At 39.6% G+C, this 23,517-nt stretch overlaps 1 protein-coding gene across 4 annotated transcripts in view; it reads right to left on the bottom strand.

Moving 5' to 3' along the window:
* Positions 1-821: 821 nt before the first annotated feature.
* Mid2 (midline 2) overlaps positions 822-23,517 on the bottom strand; it is a 101,975-nt gene continuing 79,279 nt past the window's right edge. For 2 of the 4 annotated variants that reach the window (NM_001434290.1, NM_001191889.2), the window contains exons 6-10: positions 18,933-19,060; positions 17,557-17,790; positions 7,109-7,270; positions 5,326-5,533; positions 822-4,767 (exon numbers count right to left, since the gene is read on the bottom strand). In NM_001434290.1, coding sequence (NP_001421219.1) covers positions 4,365-4,767; positions 5,326-5,533; positions 7,109-7,270; positions 17,557-17,790; positions 18,933-19,060 — 1,135 coding nt within the window. In that variant the 3' untranslated portion in view covers positions 822-4,364. The remainder of the gene's footprint in view (positions 4,768-5,325; positions 5,534-7,108; positions 7,271-17,556; positions 17,791-18,932; positions 19,061-23,517) is intronic. The other 2 variants (NM_001434289.1, NM_001434288.1) reach the window with 1 other exon arrangement.

The raw sequence follows: 23,517 nt of genomic DNA, 5'->3' as shown, positions 1-23,517 counted from the left end.
AAACACCATCCTCAGCTGGGAAATTCATAGTGTAAAGAGTCAATCGCACTAGCTATCATGCCATGTATATTGCTCAGCTATGTATGCTGCAAAGACACTGACATTCTGGGACTGCTTCTGTTCCTAGGTAGGGGAACATAAAGTACCCTTGCTTTTTCTGCTATCACACTCAATGAAGCTGGCTTTTCCAAAAATCACAACACACACACACACACACACACACACACAGAGAGAGAGAGAGAGAGAGAGAGAGAGAGAGAGAGAGAGAGAGAGAGAGAGAGAAAGTACGTGCCTGCTTTATCAAAACCTTAGTTGTAGACAATAATTTCATATTTAGTACTCATTCAGGCTACTATTAATGCATTAAACCCCTAGTGTTTCAAGTTCTTGTCTCTTTTCTGTCTTAATTGCCTTGTCTTTGAGCTACGCATCCTTGATCTGACCACTTTCTTCAAGATACTTCTCTATGACTTTTGACTGATTTGCTCCATTTTCCTCTTAGCGGCAACTCTGAATAGGATATGGCTAATCCAGGCCCAAGGAACCTTTTAACTCCCCCAGACTCCTCCTACAGGCCTGATGTTTAACAATAAGTCAGTCAGCTTGCTTCTTTGTGATCATGTTCCGGTCTTAATGGATTCTAGCAATGGGAGGTTAATCGTTCTTTAATTCTTGCCTTCTGCCACAGCATAGGAAGCTAGGTGAATCATGTTCCCTTGGACCTTGGACCCTGAGTCATTTACCACCTTCTGGAAACTTCTGAGCGTCTTCCAGTTAGTCTTCCTTCCCCCATTAAATTCCAATGAAAGACAACCAACAACTCATGAATACATATATATTTATTTTAATTCATAATATAGCATTTGGATGGGTTGGGATCTTTAGAGAGGGTAAGACTGTGTAATCCACAGATGCTCATATTTCTGTTACTAGGAGAGACACTATTGGTCCAGAGCTCCCAGTACAAACAAGCCTGGGGTAAAGCATTTGATAAAAAATAGTCCAACAATAGTCTAATAAATATTCTAGCCAATAACAATAACACAGCATATTTCTGAAGCTGGCAGACCACACCATAAAAGGCAGTTTTGCCGGACCTGATGGCAATAAATCTGGCCAACTTGTAATACACAGCCAAACACAGCCCAATGGCTCTGAGGCTGGAATTGGCTTCAGGAGCTACAAATAAGTGTGGGAGTGGGTCATGTCTACCTGCCTCGCATATTTCCATTCCTCGATGGAATGGGTTCCAGCATCTAAGCTTATTCAAAAGTCCATCCACGAACTGATCCATCCAGGTAGTCATATACAAATATGTAAACTGAGAGGATTCACCTAGAATGTTTGAGCTGAAAAGCATATATAAGTGATTCTGTTACAATATGAACTTCACTGCATCCAAAGACACACAATGGAATTAACATAATAAAAACACAGCCAGATGCAGTTACTCTTATAAGTAGCAAGAACATCAATGTGGCGTTTAAAATTTCTTTTGTAGTCTCAAAACAAGCTTAGCTTTCGTTTGTGCTTTCTTTAATAAGACGATATAAAAAGTGGAAACAAGCATAAATTGCAGACAGAAAATAATTTTCTAGGAGAAAAAGTTCAGGATAGTTAGAGCGAGTAAAGCAACAACCATGTTATGGAATCATCTTTCTCGAAGATGCAGAATGGTCATGTCCCATTTGTGCAACTGGCTTTAGCTAGAGTCAGACGCCTCTGGTCCCTGCCATTGCCAGTGTTCTAGGAAAGTCTTAAGTTTACTGAAGTCAATAACTGGAACTCACATATCCCTCTGAGGGGTTTGCCATCATTTTGTTTCTTGGAATGCATTTCATTACGTGCCCCAGAAGTTAGCATTTCAGAGCCAAGCCTTCTTGTTTCCCACAAACCCCATTTAATTTTTCTGTTTATTCAGTAGGTGTAACTCTGCCTGTACTAAAGCTTAAATCTACCTTTGAAGAACAACAATGTTCATTGGAGTTCATGAAAATATGAGCTATAACTGGTAGAATGATGTCACATGCTCCAAAGACGATTCTCCGTAACTGCCAATCTGCAACAATGTTCGTTTGTATGTATAAGGCCTGGTACATTTACAAAATAATACCAATACAGACTAAAAAAGTAACCAACTTGCCCCCAAGGATAACAAATACCACAAATGGACATCACAGTTAAACAGAGCAATTTTGATCATTCATACATTCTTTCACAAGCATTAGCCAGGCAACTACTTTTTTCCAGACACTGTGCTGGGTATTAAAAATACAACAATAAAAGCCACAGCCCTTACCCCCAACTTAGTCTCACTCTAGGGAAGATTATTATTATTATTATTATTATACATTAAACTTTTGTGTGATTCAGAATAACCTGAGAAGCATGTCCCAAATATAAGTTTCCTTATGTTCACAGATACTTTAATTAAGTATATCAGGAGCACGGGCCAAGAATCAATTGTTTTAAGGAACAAATCACTAACAGTGCCTCTAAAATGGGCCTTTCAAGGATGGCATTGATATGACGTTAATTGTTGCTGGGATGTGGAGAGTGCTCAGTGTGCCAGGGGAGAGCCACGGAGGGCCACAAAGCCAATTTCAGAGATCACTAGTTAACCAGAAAAGACGGGATAAGGAAAGCAGTCTAAGCTGCAGTCAAAAGTAGAATGGGCAGCTATAGTGAGTTTGCTCATTCCCTGATGAACCGTAAGGTACGCATAACCTTTAAAGTCAAAGAAACTGAGTTTGTTACCTGGCGTGTAAATCTGAGTCTTCCTTTTGTATTGGCACAGGCCTTGCTTTTTGTGGTAGGTAAGCAAACAATCCGGAAGGTTCGTTAGGTGGGACTCACAGAGATATGTCGTCTCTTGTGCATTAAGAGTGAGACATTTGACAGCAACGACTTCATTTTACTAATATGTGCATTCTATCAGCAGTAACGTGGCATCATTGAACAAATTAACAAATAAGAATCCTCCATGCTAGTAGAACGAGGGGCTAACGTTTGACACTGTATCAAGGCTACATACAATCCAGGGAATGGCCACTGCTAGCACTTAACAATTACACAGTAGTAATCATTTTACAAGTACCAAGGAGTAGATTTGACTCCTGGAAGAAGGCTCTATTTCTCTGGCATTTCTAATTAATCTCTGCAAACAGAACTGGTGAAATCACAGACTGTGAAGCTCAATTTCTGTGATGAAAAGTAGGATGGAATTTATGTTTTTATTTGTCACGGAGGGAATGCAAGGGAATGAAGAGTATAAACAAAATTCCAAAACTAATGAGTATTGAACCTCTTGAGGAAAACAGCATTTCGGGAGTGCTTCGTCTGAAAAGATAAGTACATTTGTATGCATATAGGTATTGAACCTGTAACACTCCATTCTTACTGCTCAAGTAAGGCGAGTTCTGAAGAAAGTCCATTATGTAACTCTATTCTTAAGCCTAACTCTAGTAACTTTGTATTTGAGAATAACAAAACTATATTTCTTTGAAATATTCTATGACATTTTTAACAATTCAAATGAATCTCCTCCATTAATATCAACGAAATTATGCTACACAAGACCCTTCTACCAGAATCGATTTTCTATGTAGCATTAGCATCTCCTGTACAATCATATCCCCAGATCTCTCCTCATCTAACCAAGAGCTCTTCTCACTTCCTGTGTCTCGATTGCATGTGTGTGCATGTGAGACAAGAGGGAGGTAAGAAAGGCTTGAAGGGAAGGAGAGAGAAATGCTGGCTAACCGTGATGTTTCACCTAGGGGTTAGGAGTGGACACTATGATTTATTTTCCTTTTCCATATATTTCTTATATAAATGCACAAATTAAGGTTTATTGTGTATATGTAATAGATAAAATTATCTGTCATTTTGCTCATAAAACGAATTCAGCCATTTTATATATTATATATGCACATGTATGATGTTCCCAAAACACCTCAATCATTAGTTTATTAAAAAGTGACATACAATAAGTGATAATTTGACACTGTGCAAATTCTACCTGGCCACACTAGCCATTGCTAGAAAGGCTAATTCCTAACAGTATCATTTATACTCCCAAATCACTGGGAATTTTAAATTTTCCAATGACGCCAGAGATATTCTCTAAAATTCTTCCCTGGTGGCATGAACCCAGACCATTCAGATTAATTTGTTCTGAGTAACTCAATACATGAATTCAAACATAAGTTTCAATGCACAAAAATTAAGTCTACAATATCTAGTTATTTTGGGTGCTCCCAACGAACTTTAGTTTGTATCTCATATATGGAGCACTAATGGAGGCTTGAGAAGGGCAGAAGTGCTGAACCGGAGAGCCAGCGACTTACATGCTCTCTTGACACTTAATGACAAGCTTTCATCCCCGACACATACGGGGATTCTTGAGGCCTGCAGTTGCATTCCTGCCGCTCAGGATAATCAATAAAATCTGGGGCAGGCAAGCCAGACAGGATCATTAGGGATTTGTTCCAGATTGTGAATGTTGGACAAACTGGAAGAATGAAGGTAACATCAAAAGTATGAAGATGGAGAGAGTTAGCTGGGTCATAGAAAGACAGCATGTTGTTGTCATAATCCAAGAGGACGCCTAGACGCTTCAACTGTGGGGGCACATCCACCAGCATTTCCTTGTTGTTATGTCGCACCACGAAGTGACTGTTGCATCGAGAGAAGACCCAGGAAGAGGCATTCTTGCCAATCCACTCGTTCTTTGGAGCTGATTTGTAGGCAATACCGATTGCATACCTGAGACAGTGGAGAAGCCAGAAAAACATTTATGAACGATTGGAGGTGTGCTAGACATTGCTTAGGGTCTAGGAGTGACTCACTACATGCTCCTTCCTTAAAACATTTATACTTGCATACAGAATGCTAATGTAATCGGAGTTTGTAAAGCCAGTAATTAGAGTGATACAGAATTTCCTATCTCCTAGCCCAGTAGATTTTCCAAAATTTTATCTTTTAAAAACTGGCAAGACTTTCTAGGACTAATTCTTATCAAAGATCTCTTTTTTTATTTATTCATTTATATATAAGTACACTGTAGCTGTCTTCAGATACACCAGAAGAGGGCATCGGATCTCTTTACAGATGGTTGTGAGCCACCATGTGGTTGCTGGGAATTGAACTCAAGACCTCTGGAAGAGTAGTTGGGTGCTCTTAACCGCTGAGCCATCTCTCCAGCCCTTATCAAAGATCTCTTAACCGTGACTTTTTAGTATCTTAGTTGTGCTCTACAACTGAATCTCCTAAGAACCTAAAAGCAGAGAAGATGAGAGAAAGAAAGAAAAAAATCCCACTCACCATGTTGAAGAACCCATGACCACCTCCCAGTAGTGGCAGCCACTGTCAATGAATATATTTCCTGCTGCCCCATAACACCCCGTGCCACTAAATCTCTCCGGAGTGTGGCTCTTCTTCAGAGAGCTCTCGTCCTTCTCCATCTGCAATCCATCATTGGAGATCTTCAACTTCTTGTGAGTCATTTTGGGATCTAGTTTAAATGGTTGGCCTGAAAGAAAAAAAAAGTAAAAGAAGAAGGGAAGGGAAACTATGATGAAACATTTACGAACTGTGTCTTTCCCCTCCAGGACCATCATTAGCAGGGGACCCCCAATATGATGATGTAGGTTGGCTGCACTTTGAACTATATTAGGAAAGCAGGCAAGAGTGTCAACTGGCAACTAAGAAGAGAAGTCATCCTCCCAAAAGATAACCTTCATGCATTATTTTCCCTCTGTGAAAAAACGTGGGTATCTCATTTTGCTGGAAGTCATATTCCAAGCACGGAGGAGAAAGTGTTCCCATCATATATTATGATATTAAAAGGGACCACTCCAAGTCTCACATCCTCAAATGTGAGAGCTGCAGAGAGCGCCCATCCTCCATCAATCCATCATTGGAGGTCTGCACCTTCTTCTGAGTCATTTTGGGACCTAGTTTAAATGGTTAGCCTAAAAAAAGTAAAAGAATGTCTTACTTCCATGAGTGGGTTGGGATATAGGGAAATTTTTTAAAGGAGTGTTGCAATGTTTGAGGTAGGATAGTCTTTGTGTTAATGAGGCAATTGCTCACAAAAGAAAAAGGAAACAAAAACAAAAAACAAAAAAAAAAATAAAACCAACTCAGCAACAGATGTTTGCTTCTTTGAAACTGGAGTGCGCATATAATTAGGCGACTTTGTTTGAGTGGCTGCTCCATCATCAATGATGAAAGATAGCATGTGCTTTACTACAGAGACCTTTATAACCATATGACAAAAACACTGTCCTGTGACCCCAAGTGCTGGGTATTGAAAGAGGTTTAGTGTACAGTATGCCTCTGTGATAGACACTGTGTGTTTATACAGCATCCATTCCTTACTTCTTCTCTCTCTCTCTCTCTCACTCTGCCAGCCTCCCTCGATGCTTGGGATGACTAATAAAAAGGAAACTGAAGTCAAGCAGAGTGGAAGAAAATTCTGATTAAGCTCCTGTTTCCTTGATTAAAGGCTTACCAACGTTTTCTCTTCTTCCTACTTTGAAGGGAAATATGACATCAGAGGTTGCACTGGCCATCTTCTGGCCTTGTGGGTGAACTGATGCACAAAGACAGAGCTCCAAGCTTTCAAGAGATCTCACAGCTGCTATACTAGTCTTGAGTTGGCTGCCTTCACACTTCTTTCAGTGTGTGACAGGCAGTTAAAAACAAACAAACAAACAAAGACCACTATTCACTTAAACTACTTGGAAATCCTTGCTAAACTCTGTCGGTGGTGATCAAGGGCATTCCTAAAAATATGGCTTCTCTGTGGTAGAGCTTTGCTAGATCACCACAAGTAATACACTTTAACTTAATTTTCTCCCAAGCATAGGAGACAGGGGTGGAAGGCAGAGACAAACCCTTCCCTAACCTCATTCCAAGCTGTGCTATGTATGTTTTAGTTCACAAACACCCCTGGGCACCAACAAATCCTTTACCTGAAGCACAAGCTACAACAGTAAAGCCCCTCTCCTCAGAGCCACTGCTCTGGGAGTCTACTCGGGTTAACTGTCCTCCATGACACAGAGAGCAAAAATGAGTCTTTTCTCCTGGAATCACAACTTACTGTTTGTTTTTAGCCTGGTGGGTTCACTGTTCCGGCTGCCTGCTTGATTTATGGCTTTCACAATAAAGATGTAGCGTGTCCCACTCTGGAGTCCATGGACTGTGTAATGGTTCTGCTTAATGTTGGGCACAATCATCCAGCTGTCCACTGAATTGTACAGGCCTGAGAAGTAGGGAAAGACAAAGGCATCAACCAACAGGTTTTTTTTTTTTAAAAAGTTAGGATTTAAAAAAAATATACACTGAAAATCAATTATAGCCACCCAAGTGAATTCATTTTCTTTTGAGTCTTGAAAGATATAATGAGATGAACTAGCACTTACGATTCCACTAATTAATTTTTCCATGCACTTAGACTTGTGCCAGGCTTCTGGCATCTAGCAAGCACTGACAAAAGCTAGGGTATATTGTTTTTAATGCCAAAGAACACAAGAATGGTCAGTATTCAAAATAGCAGGATCCTCACAGTTATGGACTACCTGGGTCCTTACCGCTAAAGTCTGTTTCTGTGCGAACTGAGTCTGGCCTTGGATGGATGGAAACATTCCTGTACAGAGCTCAGTATTATGAAACTCAGAGCAGAAAGGACACCTACACATGGATTTCCTTCATTTTTCAGAGGAAACAATGATGGAAGGAAAGTGGCTTGCCCGTGGTCATAGATGAGGCTTTTATCGTATTCCAGTGATCTATGCACTGTATCAGTGTGTGGCGAGTGAGTGACAATATGCCTTTGTCCCTGTACACCAGTGAGATTTTCAGAGCCATATTACTCCTGCCCTTCCACCTCATGTTTACCCTTCCTTTCCAGATTTGCTGGACTTCAAAAGGAGCCAAGATGATATGAAAACAAAGTAGAATATTCTTGCTTTTATAAGATGTTGGGGTTGTGTTTTATTTTGTTTTAACCTCTTCCAGACTCAATCCCCATCTCATGTTCTTCTTGGGTCATGTGGTCCAGAATGATATTATAATCCAAACGATGTTTCTTTCTTCCCAAGCAGGGAAAAGGATCTCAAGAATGCTTTTGCTTTTGAAAATAATCTTGAGATTACAGATATAGTGACTTAAACAGGATGAAATATATTTAATTAAAAGTAAGTATTTGGCTGGGTTTTTTTTTTTGATAAAATGAATAGTGATGCTACTTTAATGGGTTTTTCTTTTTTCTTTTTGGCTTCCCTTTTCTGTTATCTGTTTCTCAGTTTAACGTGTTTTTAAAATACAGTTCTACTTGAAGATGGGAAGGAGAGGGCATGGAAAATGAGAACCAATTTAAGTCATGTTTATGGAGTTCTAATGAAGAATTGAGTGAGATTGAAAGTTAGAAATAGTGTTGTGAATATTTTACATGGGATCTGGTCAAGAGATTTATAATTAACTCGAGGTATGTAGAGAAGGCCTAACTTAGTATTTAAAATGAGGCACAATTTAAGCACGGCGATACATACCTGTAATCCTAGAACCTCAGAGGTAGAGGCAGGAGGATCAGTCTTTCACAACCAGCCTTGACTATAGAGCAACTTCCAGGCTCAGTCTAGGCTATCTCAAAACATCAAACAACAACCAGCCAAACAAACAAAACTCATAATGGGCAAACAAAAAGGTACACTATAGAAATAGGACAAAGATTCATTGAGAGGGGGCTGGAGACATGGCTCTTCTACAGGTTGGATTCCCAGCACCCATATGGCAGCTCACACCTGTCTGTAACTCCAGTTTCAGGCAGTCTCACACCCTCATAGCAGTGCACATAAAATGGAATTAAACAAATTTTAAAAAAAGAATTGATTGATATATTAAGTGAATCTTGTCTTCTTGTGGAAAGGGATAAGGTCCCGAACTAAACTTTTCCTTAACTGTGTATCATTGGACAGTATGGGCAACACATCACGGGAAAACTTTTATCACTAAGAGAAAACTGCAGGCTCTCAAAAATTAAAAATAACAGCTACAAATATTCTACATGTGAAATACTAGGTAGCTGTAAAAAAAATTGAGGATGCTCTCTATGAGCTGATAGGGAATGATTTCCATGAAATGCTGTCTGCTGAAAAGGTCTAACTAGAAAAGATCATATATATTTTATAGTATTTTTGGAGAAAAGTAACGAATAAATTATATTACATTTTCTTGGACTTCCAAAAACTATAACAATGGTAATGATAACCAAGACAACAACAAAGTTGGTCACCAACAAAGGATGAGTGCGGAGGAAAAAGGGATACCAGAGGAAAGGCAATTTCCCTGACTATACTGTTTTACATATTTCCCTTTAAAGAAAAATTTCACTAAAATAAGTGCGAAAACTGAAACTAAAGCAATATATTCTAATTTCACATTCAAAAATTACATTGAAATTCAAAAGGTTAAAATTAAATCAACTAAAAAAGGGAAAGATGGGTCTAAAGGCAAACTGAAACAAATTAAAGCCACTACATTTTAACGGAAGAATGACCATAAAACATACAGGTGAGGGTAGGACCTGTTTAAGCACTCCTCCATGCAACTACATACTCAGTCCCTGAGCGAATCGATTCTGAAATATTTTAGATGTATTACAGGGTGGAGCAAATACTTATTGATGTTCTTGAGACCCAAAATCCTTATAGTGGAGAAAAGAACATGCATATGGAATGAGAGAAGGCAAGAAGGAAGTCGTGGAGATGAGTTAGAAGTGGGTGGTCTTGATGCGAATGCATGCTGTCTGGCTGCAGTTTCCTCACCCTGGCTGTTCTACAAAAGAAATAAAGAGTTGTTGGGCGAGGAGACTTAGAGCCCAAGGTATGGAGAAGAGACCACTGAGGAACTGCTTGCAGGCTGTGCTGAAAGCTCCAGGCTTGCAGCTTTCCTAAGCCATGGTCCATTTTTGGTGGTACAGTTGCTTTTTTGCATCGTCCCTGTATTTTCAAGTAACCTTTTACCTATACTCTTATTAGTTACTCTGATAAAAATTCATTGGGTCAGCAAGTTGGACTGTGGTACAATAATTTCTTTGCTCTATTATGGACTCCCTTTCTGGAGTGAGTATACTGTGTGTGTGTGTGTGTGTGTGTGTGTGTGTGTGTGTGTGTGTGAGTATGTGTGAGTGTGTGTGTGTGTGTGTGTGTGTGTGTGTGTGTGTGTGTGTGTGTGTTGGCTCCTCGGGAAAAGCTTCTCACAGAGCAATGTATGACTTCTAAAATATATTCATTCAAAGATTCAACCAACTACAGATTTTAATGTGTTTTTAAAAAAGATTTATTTTTAGGTTGTGGGTGTTTTGCCTTTGTGTATATATGTGCACCGAGTATATGGAGTATCCACAGAGACTAAAAGACAGTGTTAAATCCCATGGAACTTGAGTTACACATAGTTGTAAGCTGCCATGTGAATGCTGGGAAATGAGTCTAGGGCCTCAGTAAAAACGTTTAGTACTCTTAATCACTGAGGCATCTCTGCAGCCCCACAAAACTACAGATTTAAAGATTTGAGATAGGACTTTACCATATAACCCAGGCTAGCCTGAAATTTCCTACATAGACTAGGCTATCCTTCTATTCATGATCCTTCAACCTTAACAATATAATAACTATTTACAGAATTTATATTTACTAGACAGTGTAGATAGTCTAGAAATTATTTAACATATACAAGAAGATGGCTATAAGTTGTATGCAAATATTATACCATTTTATGCAGGCATCTGAGCATGTACAGATTCTGGGATCCTCAGGAGGTCATGTAACCAATCCCACATGAATACTAACAGGCACTTTAATGTTTTCATATTTGTATAGAGATGTACACATATGTAGAGTATGCACATGTGTATATGTGCTGTTTTGAATGAAAATGTCCCTAAAGGCTCAGATGTTTAAATAATTGGTCCCCAGTTGATGTCACTGTCTGGATAGGTTTTAGGGGTGAAGTCTGGCTGGAAGAAGTATGTCATTACTTTTTAAAGGTATGTGCCATTCAGAGTTCACTCTCTTGACTTCCTGTTTGTAGTTCAAGATGTGAGCTATCAGCCTGAAATCAGCCTGCTGCCATACTTTAATGATGCCATCACACTCTAAGTCATAGGAACCATAAGTCCAAATAAATTCTTCGTCTGTAAGTTGCCTGGTCGTGGTATATTTTCACAACAATAGAAGTAACAACTCAGTATTTTACTTGTGTGTATATGTGTGTGTACTACTAAGGTTTTAGCTTCTAATGTCACTGTCGTTCTAAAAGTAACCAGGGCTCCTGGGAAAATAGATGATTTGAAGGTTCGGACAGGGTAAAGTTAAAATGAGTCTGCAATTTTTTTGTTAGGACAAAAAGCAAACAAAATGCTCACAAAAAGGATGGGAAAATATCACACAAAGCCTGGAAATGTCTTGAAAGGCCCTCACTGGCTAAATCTGGGACATTCACACAAGAAAAATGAAGGTAGTAAAGAATTCTAAATCATGGATGGTAATGCATCCATGAGTCTCTCCTGATGAATAAATAAAAACAATGAGACAGGGAGAGAGGCTCTTGCTACACAGAATATCGACTGACAATTTGTAAGTGTGGGAGAGAGTCCTCAGCTGGAAAACTGTCATTTCACAATCGACATCTCAATACCGGATAGAACAAAAAGCATCAATTGATGCTCAATCACGGGTAAGAGTGGGGTGAGACAGCATTGAGGAAGAAGCAGGATAATTTTTTTATGATTTTTAAAGCACCACCATACAGATTGCTTATTGGTAGTGAAAGAAAGGCACAGTACATAATTTTAAAAGTCAGGGAACATCATGATAAGGTAAGCAAAATTAGCATCAATAGTATATAGTGTAAATGGACATTGCATACCTCTGGATCCTAAGAAGTATACTGTTGCCGTTATAGTTTATCACCTATGCAGTATTCCAGCCAGGAATGCAGATAACTGAATGCACATGACCTGAATATAACTGTGAGGAACTATCAAATGAACCTAAAGTAAGAAACAGTGTAAGAAGAGACAGGGTCTTCCTATGTAGCTCACGCAGGTCTTGAGCTGTAATCCTCCTGACTCAAACTTCTTGAGCTGGAATTAGTGATGTGTACCACTACATCTAGAAAATGAGCATTGGTTTATATGTCAAAAACTATCAAAGACAAAGAAGGATTGAGGAAGTCTACTAGGCAAAAGGAAGCCAATATATGATAATTAAGTCCTAGGTTATAAAGGTCAATTCTGGGCTCTTTATATATTATAACCAAATATATTGAATTAATTGTCAAACCTGGAATGCGAATGGGAAGTTATATAAGAGAACTGTTAACTTTTTTTTTTTTTGGTTCTTTTTTTCGGAGCTGGGGACCGAACCCAGGGCCTTGCGCTTCCTAGGTAAGCGCTCTACCACTGAGCTAAATCCCCAGCCCCTAGAACTGTTAACTTTTTTGAGACAAGAGTCCCATTATGCAGCCCTGGCTGGCCTTGAACTCTCGAAGATCCACAAGCCTCTGATATTAAATTTCTAAAAGTCAACAGATGTGTAAAGGATTAGAGAACACTGGAGAAGAGGAAACAGGAATAATGTAAGAGCCACAAGTTAGCAAGCAGAGACTTGGCTTGCCTTCTTGTGTGCAAGACTCAGCCAGTGTAATCAGAACTCAAAGTAGGTGTGGAAGCTTGCCCTGAATCTGCATAAGAATGGGCCTATCAGAGCTCAGGACTCTATAATACCAGTTCTAGGGGCTTTCATTTCTTCTGGCCTTACAAACACCATAGATACACATACATACATTCAGACTAACATATACATAGACACAAATAAATAATCCAAAAACAAAGACTGAGGCCATTGCCAGTCGGGTATGGATGGAAGAGGGATTCAAGAAACTTACCCTTCCCTGATAAACTATCAGATTCTGATAGATTCAGGTAGAGAGGTAATGGCTGTCCTAAATTATATACCTTATGGTGACTGCACTAGGTTTCTGTGGCCAGTTCCAATATAAAGGTCATACAGACGGCCCTGGTTAAACTAAATGGAATCACAAAACAAAAGCAAAAGGTAAGATTCTGGGAAAGGCCCTCATCAGGGAGGGGAGTTGACAGAGATGTGAGAGAAGAAAGGGAGTTGGGAAGAAAGGAATCAAAATACTCTTGTTCACATGTATGAAATTGGTAAATACAAAAATAATCAAATTTAAAGGACATTTCCTTATTCTTAGGAAATATACAGTGAAAAGCTTAGGGGTGAACAGAGGTAATAGGAAAATTATTTTCAAATGGTTCTGAAAATACAGAGTTAATGGTAATAGAAGAAAAAGTAAAATATTAACAGTAGGCAAATATGGGTAAAAAGTTGAGTATTCCTTGTGCTAGTATTGGAATTTTTATTTTAAAATCGCTCTTATTTGTGTCTGTAGGTGTGTGTGTGTGTGTGTGTGTGTGTGTGTGTGTGCATGCATGCTTGTGGGTATGTAGGTATGTGTGCATGTGTGCATGCATGCTCGTGTGTGTGTGTGTGTGTGTGTGTGTGTGTGTGTGTGTGTGTGTAAGCCAAAGCCTGGGTGTCATTCTTCAGGCACTGCGTATTATTTTTTTTTTCTGATATAGAGTCTCTCAGTGGCTTGGAACTAATCAAGTAGGCTAGGCTGTCTGGCAACCAAGCCCAGGGATCTCCTTATCTCTACCTCACCAGCACTGGAATTACAAGTGTGCTACCCTGCTGAGATGTCTTTACATAAGTTCTAGGGACTGAACTCAGGTTCTCACGCTTTACCCACTGAACTATCTCCCTAGCTACTGTCCTCAGATTGGAATGGTGAATATATGATTCTGTGGGTATCAGCAAGACTTGGTGCAATGGGGCCTACACATGAATTATGGAAATAAAAATACCCTTCTAATTCAATGGAAAATGCCAAAATATGGAAATTCAAGAGACAGGGTAAACTTGTGTGGTGGAGACAACTGCGTTACTGAAAAGATAATGTGATAAAGTTCTATGTTTGTGGCAATGTGCTACAGACTGCCTGACCAGATGAACGTTACGTCCAATGATTTTGTAAGGCAAAGGAAAACATTGAACCAAAAGGATCTGTTGGAATTCTCATTTAGCTGAGAGAGTATCACCTGGAACCTATTGGCGGGGTCATTTCAAAATGAGAAGACGTGGTAGGAAAGCTCAGAATCAAGAGGGAAAAGTTTGGATGGGGAGGGAGAGCTACCTCTTTTGACTTAACTTCAACCCACAAGAAAGACATTTTTTTTGACCAGGTAAGGTGACATATGCCTATAATCCCTGTACTCTGGGAGTCTGAGGCAAGAAGATTACTATGAGTCACAGGTGAACCGGGCTTCCGTAGCAAAACCCTGCCTCAAAACAAAAAGAAAACAAAAGAAAAAACAAAAGGAGGGGGGAGGAGGAAGAAGAGAAGGAAGGAAGGAAAGGAGGGAGGGAGAAAGTGAGAAGGGAAAGAAGAAAGGAATTTCTAGATAATGACAATGTGAAAATGTCTCAAGAGAAATCAGCTGTCAGCACTGAAGTTCAGTCGGCCTTGGCAGGCCTGGCTGGCTGATAAGACCAGAACTGGGAATCAGCATTAATATTTCTTTCTAGTAAAATGGTTGACCATTGCTTTTAATCCCAGTCCTCAGGGAGCAGAGGCAAGGGAATCTCTGTGAATTCCAGGCCACTTTGGTCTACACAGTGAGTTCTAGGCCAGCTAGGGCTACAGAGGAAGCACTCGTCTGAAAAAAAAAAATTACTCACTGTTGCCTGAATCTTTGCTGCAAGGCTTTGCGTTTTGTCACTAAACTTTTCTGTCAGTGTTTTAAAGCGCAGAAGTCAGGCTGAGAGGAAAAGCAAATGTAAGGAAAACAGAAAGCAGCTCAAAGAGGATTCGAGGATTCGAGGAGGATTCGGGCATGGCAGGATGCAGAATCAAGATGACAAGACAATGGGGCTGGGGATTTAGCTCAGTGGTAGAGCGCTTACCTAGGAAGCGCAAGGCCCTGGGTTCGGTCCCCAGCTCCGAAAAAAAAGAACCAAAAAAAAAAAAAAGATGACAAGACAAAATGTAATAGGCAGGAAGGCAAAGCTGTTGAGTTTGAACTGTGTGGAGACAGAAGTCATCAAACATAGGAATCTCAGTTAATTATAGGCTTGGAAAAATTCAGTAATCAATGTGGCTGCCAAGAAACGTACAGAACAAGAGGGCAGAAGCTCATGTGCGAGAAATATAATCCATTGATTAGGGACACCCTTGCATTGGTTGAGTGCTTGCCGACTATGTAGAAAGCCCTAGATTCCGTCTCCAACATTACATAAAACTGAGTTCGGCAATACATGTCTATAATCTCAGCACTCAGCCAGTGGAGACGGAAGACTCTCAGAAGTTCAAGGTTACTGTCTACTACACAGGAAATTGAAGGCCAGCCTGAGCTACTAGACAGCCTGCCTCAGAGAAGATAAAAAATAAAGATATCCTTTGGGGAAGTCATAACCCTTTCAGAGTACTTATATTCATTTTTGACACAATGCATGTTTTAGATGCACTTTGACCGACAGTCGACAGTCCATAAAACAAATCTCATGATGATAAAAGCCCTTAAAAGCTGACTGAAAGGGAGCAACTTGAAGAACTAAAAAGGTTGAGTCATAAAGATGAAGAAATTTAGTAGTTACATATGAGTTACCTAAAATATCTGAGCAACTGTTATGCGAAAGATAGAATGTTTGTTAATGAGGCACAGAAAGTTTAATTAAGAAACCTCAAGCTTGAAGTCTGACAGTCACAGGTTCTGATCTCAATCCTTTCTGAGTTCTGTGTCCTTGGGAAACTCAATTAACTGCAGCACCAATTTCTTCTTGTGTGAAACTTGAATCAATTCAATCTCGGAAGGCTAAGAGCTTGTGAAGACTAAATGAGATAACAGACGTGAGAATGGCAAAGCGGAATGCACACATAGTTTACTTTTGTCCCTGTTATTTACAAAGAGAACTGGAGACCATTCATAGCTGTCCAGCAATCAAATGGACTGCTTTCATGAAAATGAACATTTCCTCACTAGCAGCATTCAAGCAGAGATAGTTACTTGTGGGTAGAGGAGAAGATTAGATCAGATACTTTCTAAGGGACAGTCCAACTCTAAGATGCTTATAACCTTGTCATTAGTAGCAACTCCTTTAGGCCTTTAATTACAAAGGATTCTGGAGCTTTGAAAACAGGTGGTAATTTTTACGTTTGTCATATCTTGAACCTGTTCTCAACTTCTGGGAAATAATTATTCTTCCCCTATCAGGAAGTTAAAGGACAGTTCCTGTTTTTGATACTGGCTTCCAGAAATTACAGTGTATACTATAAGAAGAAACCTATTAGAGCTTGTGACTTCATAATCTGAAGAAATGCCCAGGGACAAGGGGTGCATGAACCAAGCAGCTTAGACTGGAGCTGCAGGAGGCAAGTGCTTTTAAACATTTTGCTCCCTCATCTCTCCACCCCAGTACTGACAAAAAAAAAAAAAAAACCCAGAAGTTTGCCCAAGAATTGTTACCAGCTAGGAAAAGAAAGCATGAAGACGGTTTATTTGAATAAAGTCTATTCATGCTGTTCTGTGAAGAGAGACAGAAATGCAAAGTACAAAGTAAAAGAAAATATTATTTTGCAGCTTTGCCAATGCAACTGCTTGAATTCTGCTTTGATTCTCCTTGGATCCCATTGCTCCCACCCCAATGAAGTGAGGGGAACCTTTCTGCTCAATTCCTACTGACTGCAGCCAATCAGTTAAGTTCCTACTGCGCCTGGTCTTGGCTCCGGTTCACTAGGAGGTGAAACCATCCTCACATGTAGGCTGATACAGCCTTTTAAACATATGTATTTACCGTTGTGGCCCACTGATACTGCTGTTTGTTTGTTTGTTTGTTTGGGGGTTGTTGTTGTTGTTATTGTTTTGAGATAGGCCTTGAAATTATAATTCTATTGCCTGAACGTCCTGCATGTTGGGATTATCAGCATGAGCCACTGTACTTGGCTCCACCACTGCTTTTTTATTTACTGGATTTATTTGTGGAAATGAAGAAGTAGCAAAGAGAAGAATGACAGGGCAGAAGACTGACCTACATGTTCATAGACACAAATAGGTGGAATAAAAGAAGCAATGGCCTTTGAAGGGAACTTTCTCTTATCATGATAATGAAATGGAAGGAGACTGAGAGAGGGGGCAGGGGGAGGGAGATAGAGTTCACTCACGTGGAATGGTGGTGACTTAGCTACCCAGGAACAAATATTAAGCAGCACTTTCGGTCAATGGAGTGATATGGATTAAAGGAAGGCTACGGGTTACATAAACCATTAGGGATGATCCCAGCGACTACCCAGCAGGGAAATACACGACTTGCTTATCATTCATCAGTAATGTTTTACAACACCCTGGGGAGCTTACACTGTCTATGAAAGTCTATACTAAACAACCTCACATGTCTTACAAACACTTGCCTCGTGGCGCACCGGCCAGTCTTGAGCAGCTTACTGCTTCCTTACATTTCCTTATCTCTGGCCACAGGCCCCAACTACACCATGACTTACTGATGAAGTTAGCCTGGCCAGTGAATATGGTGTACTGAAGCTCATAGGAGCTGATGCTGAACTCGTCGTCTGAGATCCAGTGGACCGTAATGGTGTCATGGGAAGCAGTACAGAGTTCTTCTCGGATAGATGGTGGGTTTGGAGCTGAAAGGAGAAATGAAGACAGTGGTAAGGAAATACCTTGTCTCAGAAGTAGTAGGAGTTTTATTTTTTTCTTGTGGGTTTTTTTTTTCCCCAGACATGGGGATTAAGCCCATGCTAGAAAAGCACAGCACCATCCCTAGCTTTATAGAAATTCTCTTAAAGGACAACAACCATGCAGACTGAAGCAATGTGTTGAGACCTCAGCTCCCGCTAAGTACATCCGTGACAAATATGTAAGACTAAGTTATTGTAATGATTTCTCCAGTTTTCTAGAATGCCTTTAAAGGCACATATAGAGATAGCAAAGCAAAATACTGTTTTCTCATTTCATGGACTTCAACCTATGTTTACTTCAAAATGATTTCTCCTACGCATTTGACACTATTTAAAATGCAAATTGATAAGAATTTCCCACTGTAAAATGGGCATGGTAGTTACCTTATAGATTCGTTATGGGGAATAATGATACAAAATTAACTTACAATGTCTGGAGTGAAGCAGATAATAAGTAATAGGTGCGTTGATATAATAAGAATATAGCTATGAACAACAGAGTGATTGTGTACAGACTCTGCTGCAGAGATGACCATACGATAATCCCGAAAGTGGCCAGCATTCTGAACAAGCTGGTGTCATCCTTTACTATCTTGTTTTTCCTTCATGGATATTGATTAGTCTTTATTTCCGTCAGTTTAACAATTGTAGGCTGTCACCTCTGACAGCTATTTTTTTTATGTGAAAAATGTGTCTGGAAAACTAATCCTGAGTCCGAACAGCTCAGGGGACTCATGTGGTGCATTATAAGAAATAAATTTGATTTTTTTGATAAAGCACTTCTTTTTTTACTACTATTGAAGCCTGAACGATATGTAACACTGATCAAGATCTCTGCCAATGAGCCACAGACAGATGTCCACTTTTATGTCACATGAACTAAAACATATTGTTTCTAAAGGTACATGTGGTCTACAACCGTACCACCTGAAGCACACTTGATCTTGTCTGAAAAACTACACATACTGGAAAAGTGTTATTTTTTTCATTATTGCAAATATTTTCCTTTTCAGTTTACTCTAGACAAATGGGTACAGAAGGAAAATAAATAAATACAATGGGGGGAGGAAAGCACAGCTCTTCCACACCTGTTAAATAGTCTAGCCCCTCCAATAGTTTCTTTTCTCTAGAAAAATCTAAAGCAAAGTTTTCAAAGGCATCATTAAAATTGATGTCTGGAATCAGAACTTGCGAAGATGCAGTTGCCATAGCGACCCTGAAAAGAAAAAAAAAATACATCAATATACATCCAAATAAGCTTGCAACCTTCATCTAGTGTTTGATTTCTGGTTTAACGAGGTAAAAATAAATCACTTGTAAGTGAAAATACCAGATCTCTGCCTTTCCAACGGAAACGGTTTCCATTTTAATCGTAAGGAACCAATTAAGAGTTATACCATATTTACACACATATGTTCGCCCCTCAAACACACTCCGCCATCCTGTCTTAATTTTGAGAAGTAAATACAGGATTTTTTCCCCTCTGCATCATTTTCCATCTGGCAGGCAGCATCAAAGTAGACCTCTGCTGGCTTGGGAAGAGCAGCTTCAGATTGCTTTCTGTCTCCTTTTTCCGTGCTAACTAAGAAACCAACGTGTTGGGTTAGTGTCTCCCCATTAATACTATTCATTATTTGATCTTTTAAAATATTCATATTTCATTGCATTATTCTCTAATTGCATAACACTGTGATAACTATGTTCCCACCGAAATGTCTCTTTCCTATTTATGTATTTATTTGAGATAGGGTTTTGCATATCCCAGGCTAGCCTTGAACATGCTACCCAGCCAAGGATTACCTTGGAATCCTGTTTCGCCTCCTTATGTCTCCTGAGGGTCAGGGAGATGTGCCACCATGTCCCATTTAGGAGGTGCTGGGGATTCAACCTAAGGCTCTGTGTATGCTATGCAAACAGTCTGCTAACTGGGTTACAGTCTTAGGCTGTCCAACTAACTTTAAGAGACACAGGAATAGGTTCCTATTTTACCTCCTATATCTTCTTCTATGGTTCCTAAAACAATGTTGAACACATAGTGAATAAATATGTGTTGAACAAGTAACTGAGTGACTTACAAAAACAATATAATACTAAAGTTCATAGAATGCTTAGTATATATAAGGTTCTGTGCAAGAACATGAAGAATCTGCATAAAGTATCTAATTTTCTTCTACCACAATGTTATACAGTGGAAGTTATTTCTATTTTGTAAGCAAGGAAGCATGCACATTTAAAAGCTAAGGAGGCTGCCAAGATCACACACAATAGTAAAAGTCAAATTTTAATTGAAGCCACGTTTGTCTGATCTTAAATTCTGTTTCCATAACCGTGTACATTATTCCTAATTTTAAGTATACATTTTATGTACATCAGCAATTCTTATGATCCAATGGTTAATTAGACTTATGTGGGGAAACTTTTACAAAAATATTCAGATTTTAGTCCAGTATCAGACCTTCTGAATCAGAATTAATGAAGTTCCTTGTGCATACAGATAGCAAAATGGAAGGAAACATTATCTTGCAAACACTACGGAGGTTCCAGTGGAGAGAGGAAGCATGGGGTAGAGTAAAATCAGAACAGCAACTTTTATACTGAGCCATTTGTAAGGCAATGAGCAATTGGGCAAATACATATACTACATATCTACAACCAATAGCTTGTGCCTACTTCTGAAACCATAGATGTTTCTAGAATCGATTGCATGACAGCAAAAATAAATGAGGGGTTAACCGCATACAACTGTTTTGGATTTTATTTTTGGTATTGTTTTATCTTGTTGTTTTTGCTTTAACAGAATCTGCTGTACTTTAGGCTGGCCTTCACCTTCCTATGTACTTAAGGATGGCCTTGAGCTTGTGGTCCTTTTCTAGTACCACCTTAGTGCTAAGATTAAAGGGATACAACTAGATGCCCAGCACAAGACAATCTTAAGGTTTCACAGTGAAGAGCTATTTTTCTAGTATTTGATGAATAATAATCTTAATATTAAGTCAGAAAAATTGGTCATAATTTTTTCCTGGCCTTCCCAATATTTTTCTTTTATTCATCTACCTATCCATCCATTCACATACCCAAACGTTATTAAGCAAAACTAAGGTGCCCTACACTGTGCTCCATTGTACAGATATTCAAGGAAACAGGTTCACTGTGATCCACGCGTTCAATGAGCTCAGAGGTCATGGGGAACGAACAGAGACATTAAATGGGGAATGCAAGGAGGGTATGGGAAACACAGGAACATGGGACCAAAGACAACTCTCCCCAGAACAAGTTTCTGTTTTATTTTGGGTTTTGGTTTTGGTTGGGTTTGGTTTGGTTTGGTGTTTGTTTGTTCCTTGCCTTAAGACAGGGTTTCTCTGTGAAGTCTGAGCTGTCCTGGAACTCTGTAGGCCAGACTGGCATCAAACTCAGAGATCCACCTACCCCCGCCTCTCCAGTACCAAGATTAAAGGCATGCACCACTGTGCCCAGCTGGAAGCTACTCTTAAGCCATGACCTACATGATGATCAGTTAACAAAGGCTTAAAGGGTGGAGAAAGAGGCAGAACCATGTGAAATATTACATGCTATGTTTTTAACTCGAGCCTTTAACCTAAGAATAAGAACAGGAGACACTGGAGCAATTTAAGTAGAGGAATAATGAGCATAAATTTCTGTTTTAACAATAGTTCTAAAGCTGTAGCGGAAGAAGTGTGAGCTTCTCAAGTGAGAATCCTCCTTGAATGCCTTAGCAGCAGATTTTTAAGTCACTTAAGAATAAGCAGTAAGTGAGGTAATGAGGCAGGATAGTAGGACAGGGAAATTAGGGACTGTCTTCTGTAAGCCTTCAACTGTTAAGGAATCTCACAATAATCCCCACATTTACAGGAAAGGCACATCTTTTTTTTTTTTTCTTTTCTTTTTTTTCGGAGCTGGGGACCGAACCCAGGGCCTTGCGCTTGCTAGGCAAGCGCTCTACCACTGAGCCAAGTCCCCAACCCCGGAAAGGCACATCTTAACACCCTTGTGTAACCTTTGGACCCTGGTTTTACCTGATCAGGGTGAAATCTTACTCAAGGTTCCTACAGCCATCCCATTCCTTTCCTTATCAAAATGAAGAAAAGAGACAGAGGAAGGGTGTTCCCTTTAAAACACCTTGAACTGTGTAAGTTCAAAACCCTCTAAAATCTTCTATTGAGCTACCGCTAAGGAATTCAAGGGGGATGTCCTGTGAGAGGCCCATGCTCATACTCTCGGACATGTCGCATCCGTTCCCTGAGCACTTTTCTTTCTATTAACACCCCAAGTTCAAATCTGTGTCACACGTTCTTCCTAATAAACTCCAATTCTGCACCATACTGACTCAATCTGAAATTCTGCTTGCAGCCTAGAACCCTGGCTTTGCTTGAGTGCAGGCAGGTCTCTGAAAAGAACTCTGGCTGCTACTGGTGACATCCTAGTACCTTGTCTCCTGCCGGACTCCCACTGTCTGTGGCAGGTACAAGAGTGTAAACAAAACTGAAAAACGGAGTAGAGGACTTATTAAGCAGTCACAAATTCCCAAGTTGAATCTATAATTTACTGTACACACAGACACAAAGACAGACACACACACACACACACACACACACACACACACACACACACACACACAACTTGAAAAAAATTCATTAAAAAATCAAGAAGTAGAGCTGGAGAGATGGCTCAGCGGTTAAGAGCACGGACTGCTCTTCCAGAGGTCCTGAGTTCAATTCCCAGCAAGCACATGGTGGCTCACAACCATCTGTAATGGGATCTGATGCCCTCTTCTGGTGTGTCTGAAGATAGTGACAGTGTACTCACATACATACAATAAATAAATCTTTAAAAAAAATCATGAAAACAATGGTACCTTGAGGAGGTCAGTGGATAAAAGTACTTGTTACCAGACCCCATGTGGTAAAAGGACACAATCGGCTTGCATAAGCTGTTTTCTGACCTCACACATGCAAGTCCACACACATACCCACAGAGAGACACAAATAAATGAATAATAAATAAATAGATAGATAAACAAATAAATATAAAAATTAAATAACAACAGCAGCAATACGAAAACAAGCCAGATGTGTTGCATAACTGTAATTCCAGAACTCAGGCATCAGGATTCCCACAAATTTGAGGCCAGCCTGGACCACAGGGGTGTTCCAGTTCAGTCAAAACCTTTTTTTTTAATGTTTTAAAGCCAGACTTTTATCCACTGACCACCTCAAGGTACCATTGTTTTCATGATTTTTTTAAAGATTTATTTATTGTATGTATGTGAGTACACTGTCACTATCTTCAGACACACAAGAGGGCATCAGATCCCATTACATATCCCAGAAATCCTTCTGTCTCCATACACCTCAGAGTTGGAGTTCCAGGCATGAGTAGGGCATTTAGCTCTTGTGGGTGGTGGGAGCTGAACTCTAGTTTTCATGATTACACAGTAAGTGCTCTTAACTGCCAAATGATTTCATTGACCCCCTTCAAAAAATTCTTGCAAAGCAAATGAGTGAGATTCATGTAGTTATAAGTATAAATGCACGTAGTATACCATATGTGACCTAATCCTCTAACATTGGAGACTGAAATAAGCATATATATATATATATATATATATGTGTGTGTGTGTGTGTGTGTGTGTGTGTGTGTGTGTGTGTGTGTGTC

Source organism: Rattus norvegicus, chromosome X, assembly GCF_021556685.1.
Source record: "Rattus norvegicus strain SHRSP/BbbUtx chromosome X, alternate assembly SHRSP_T2T, whole genome shotgun sequence".
In the NCBI taxonomy this organism is placed as follows: domain Eukaryota; kingdom Metazoa; phylum Chordata; class Mammalia; order Rodentia; family Muridae; genus Rattus; species Rattus norvegicus.
The sequence above is the reverse complement of the archived record's forward strand: the minus strand, read 5'-3'. Positions and strand labels throughout refer to the sequence as shown.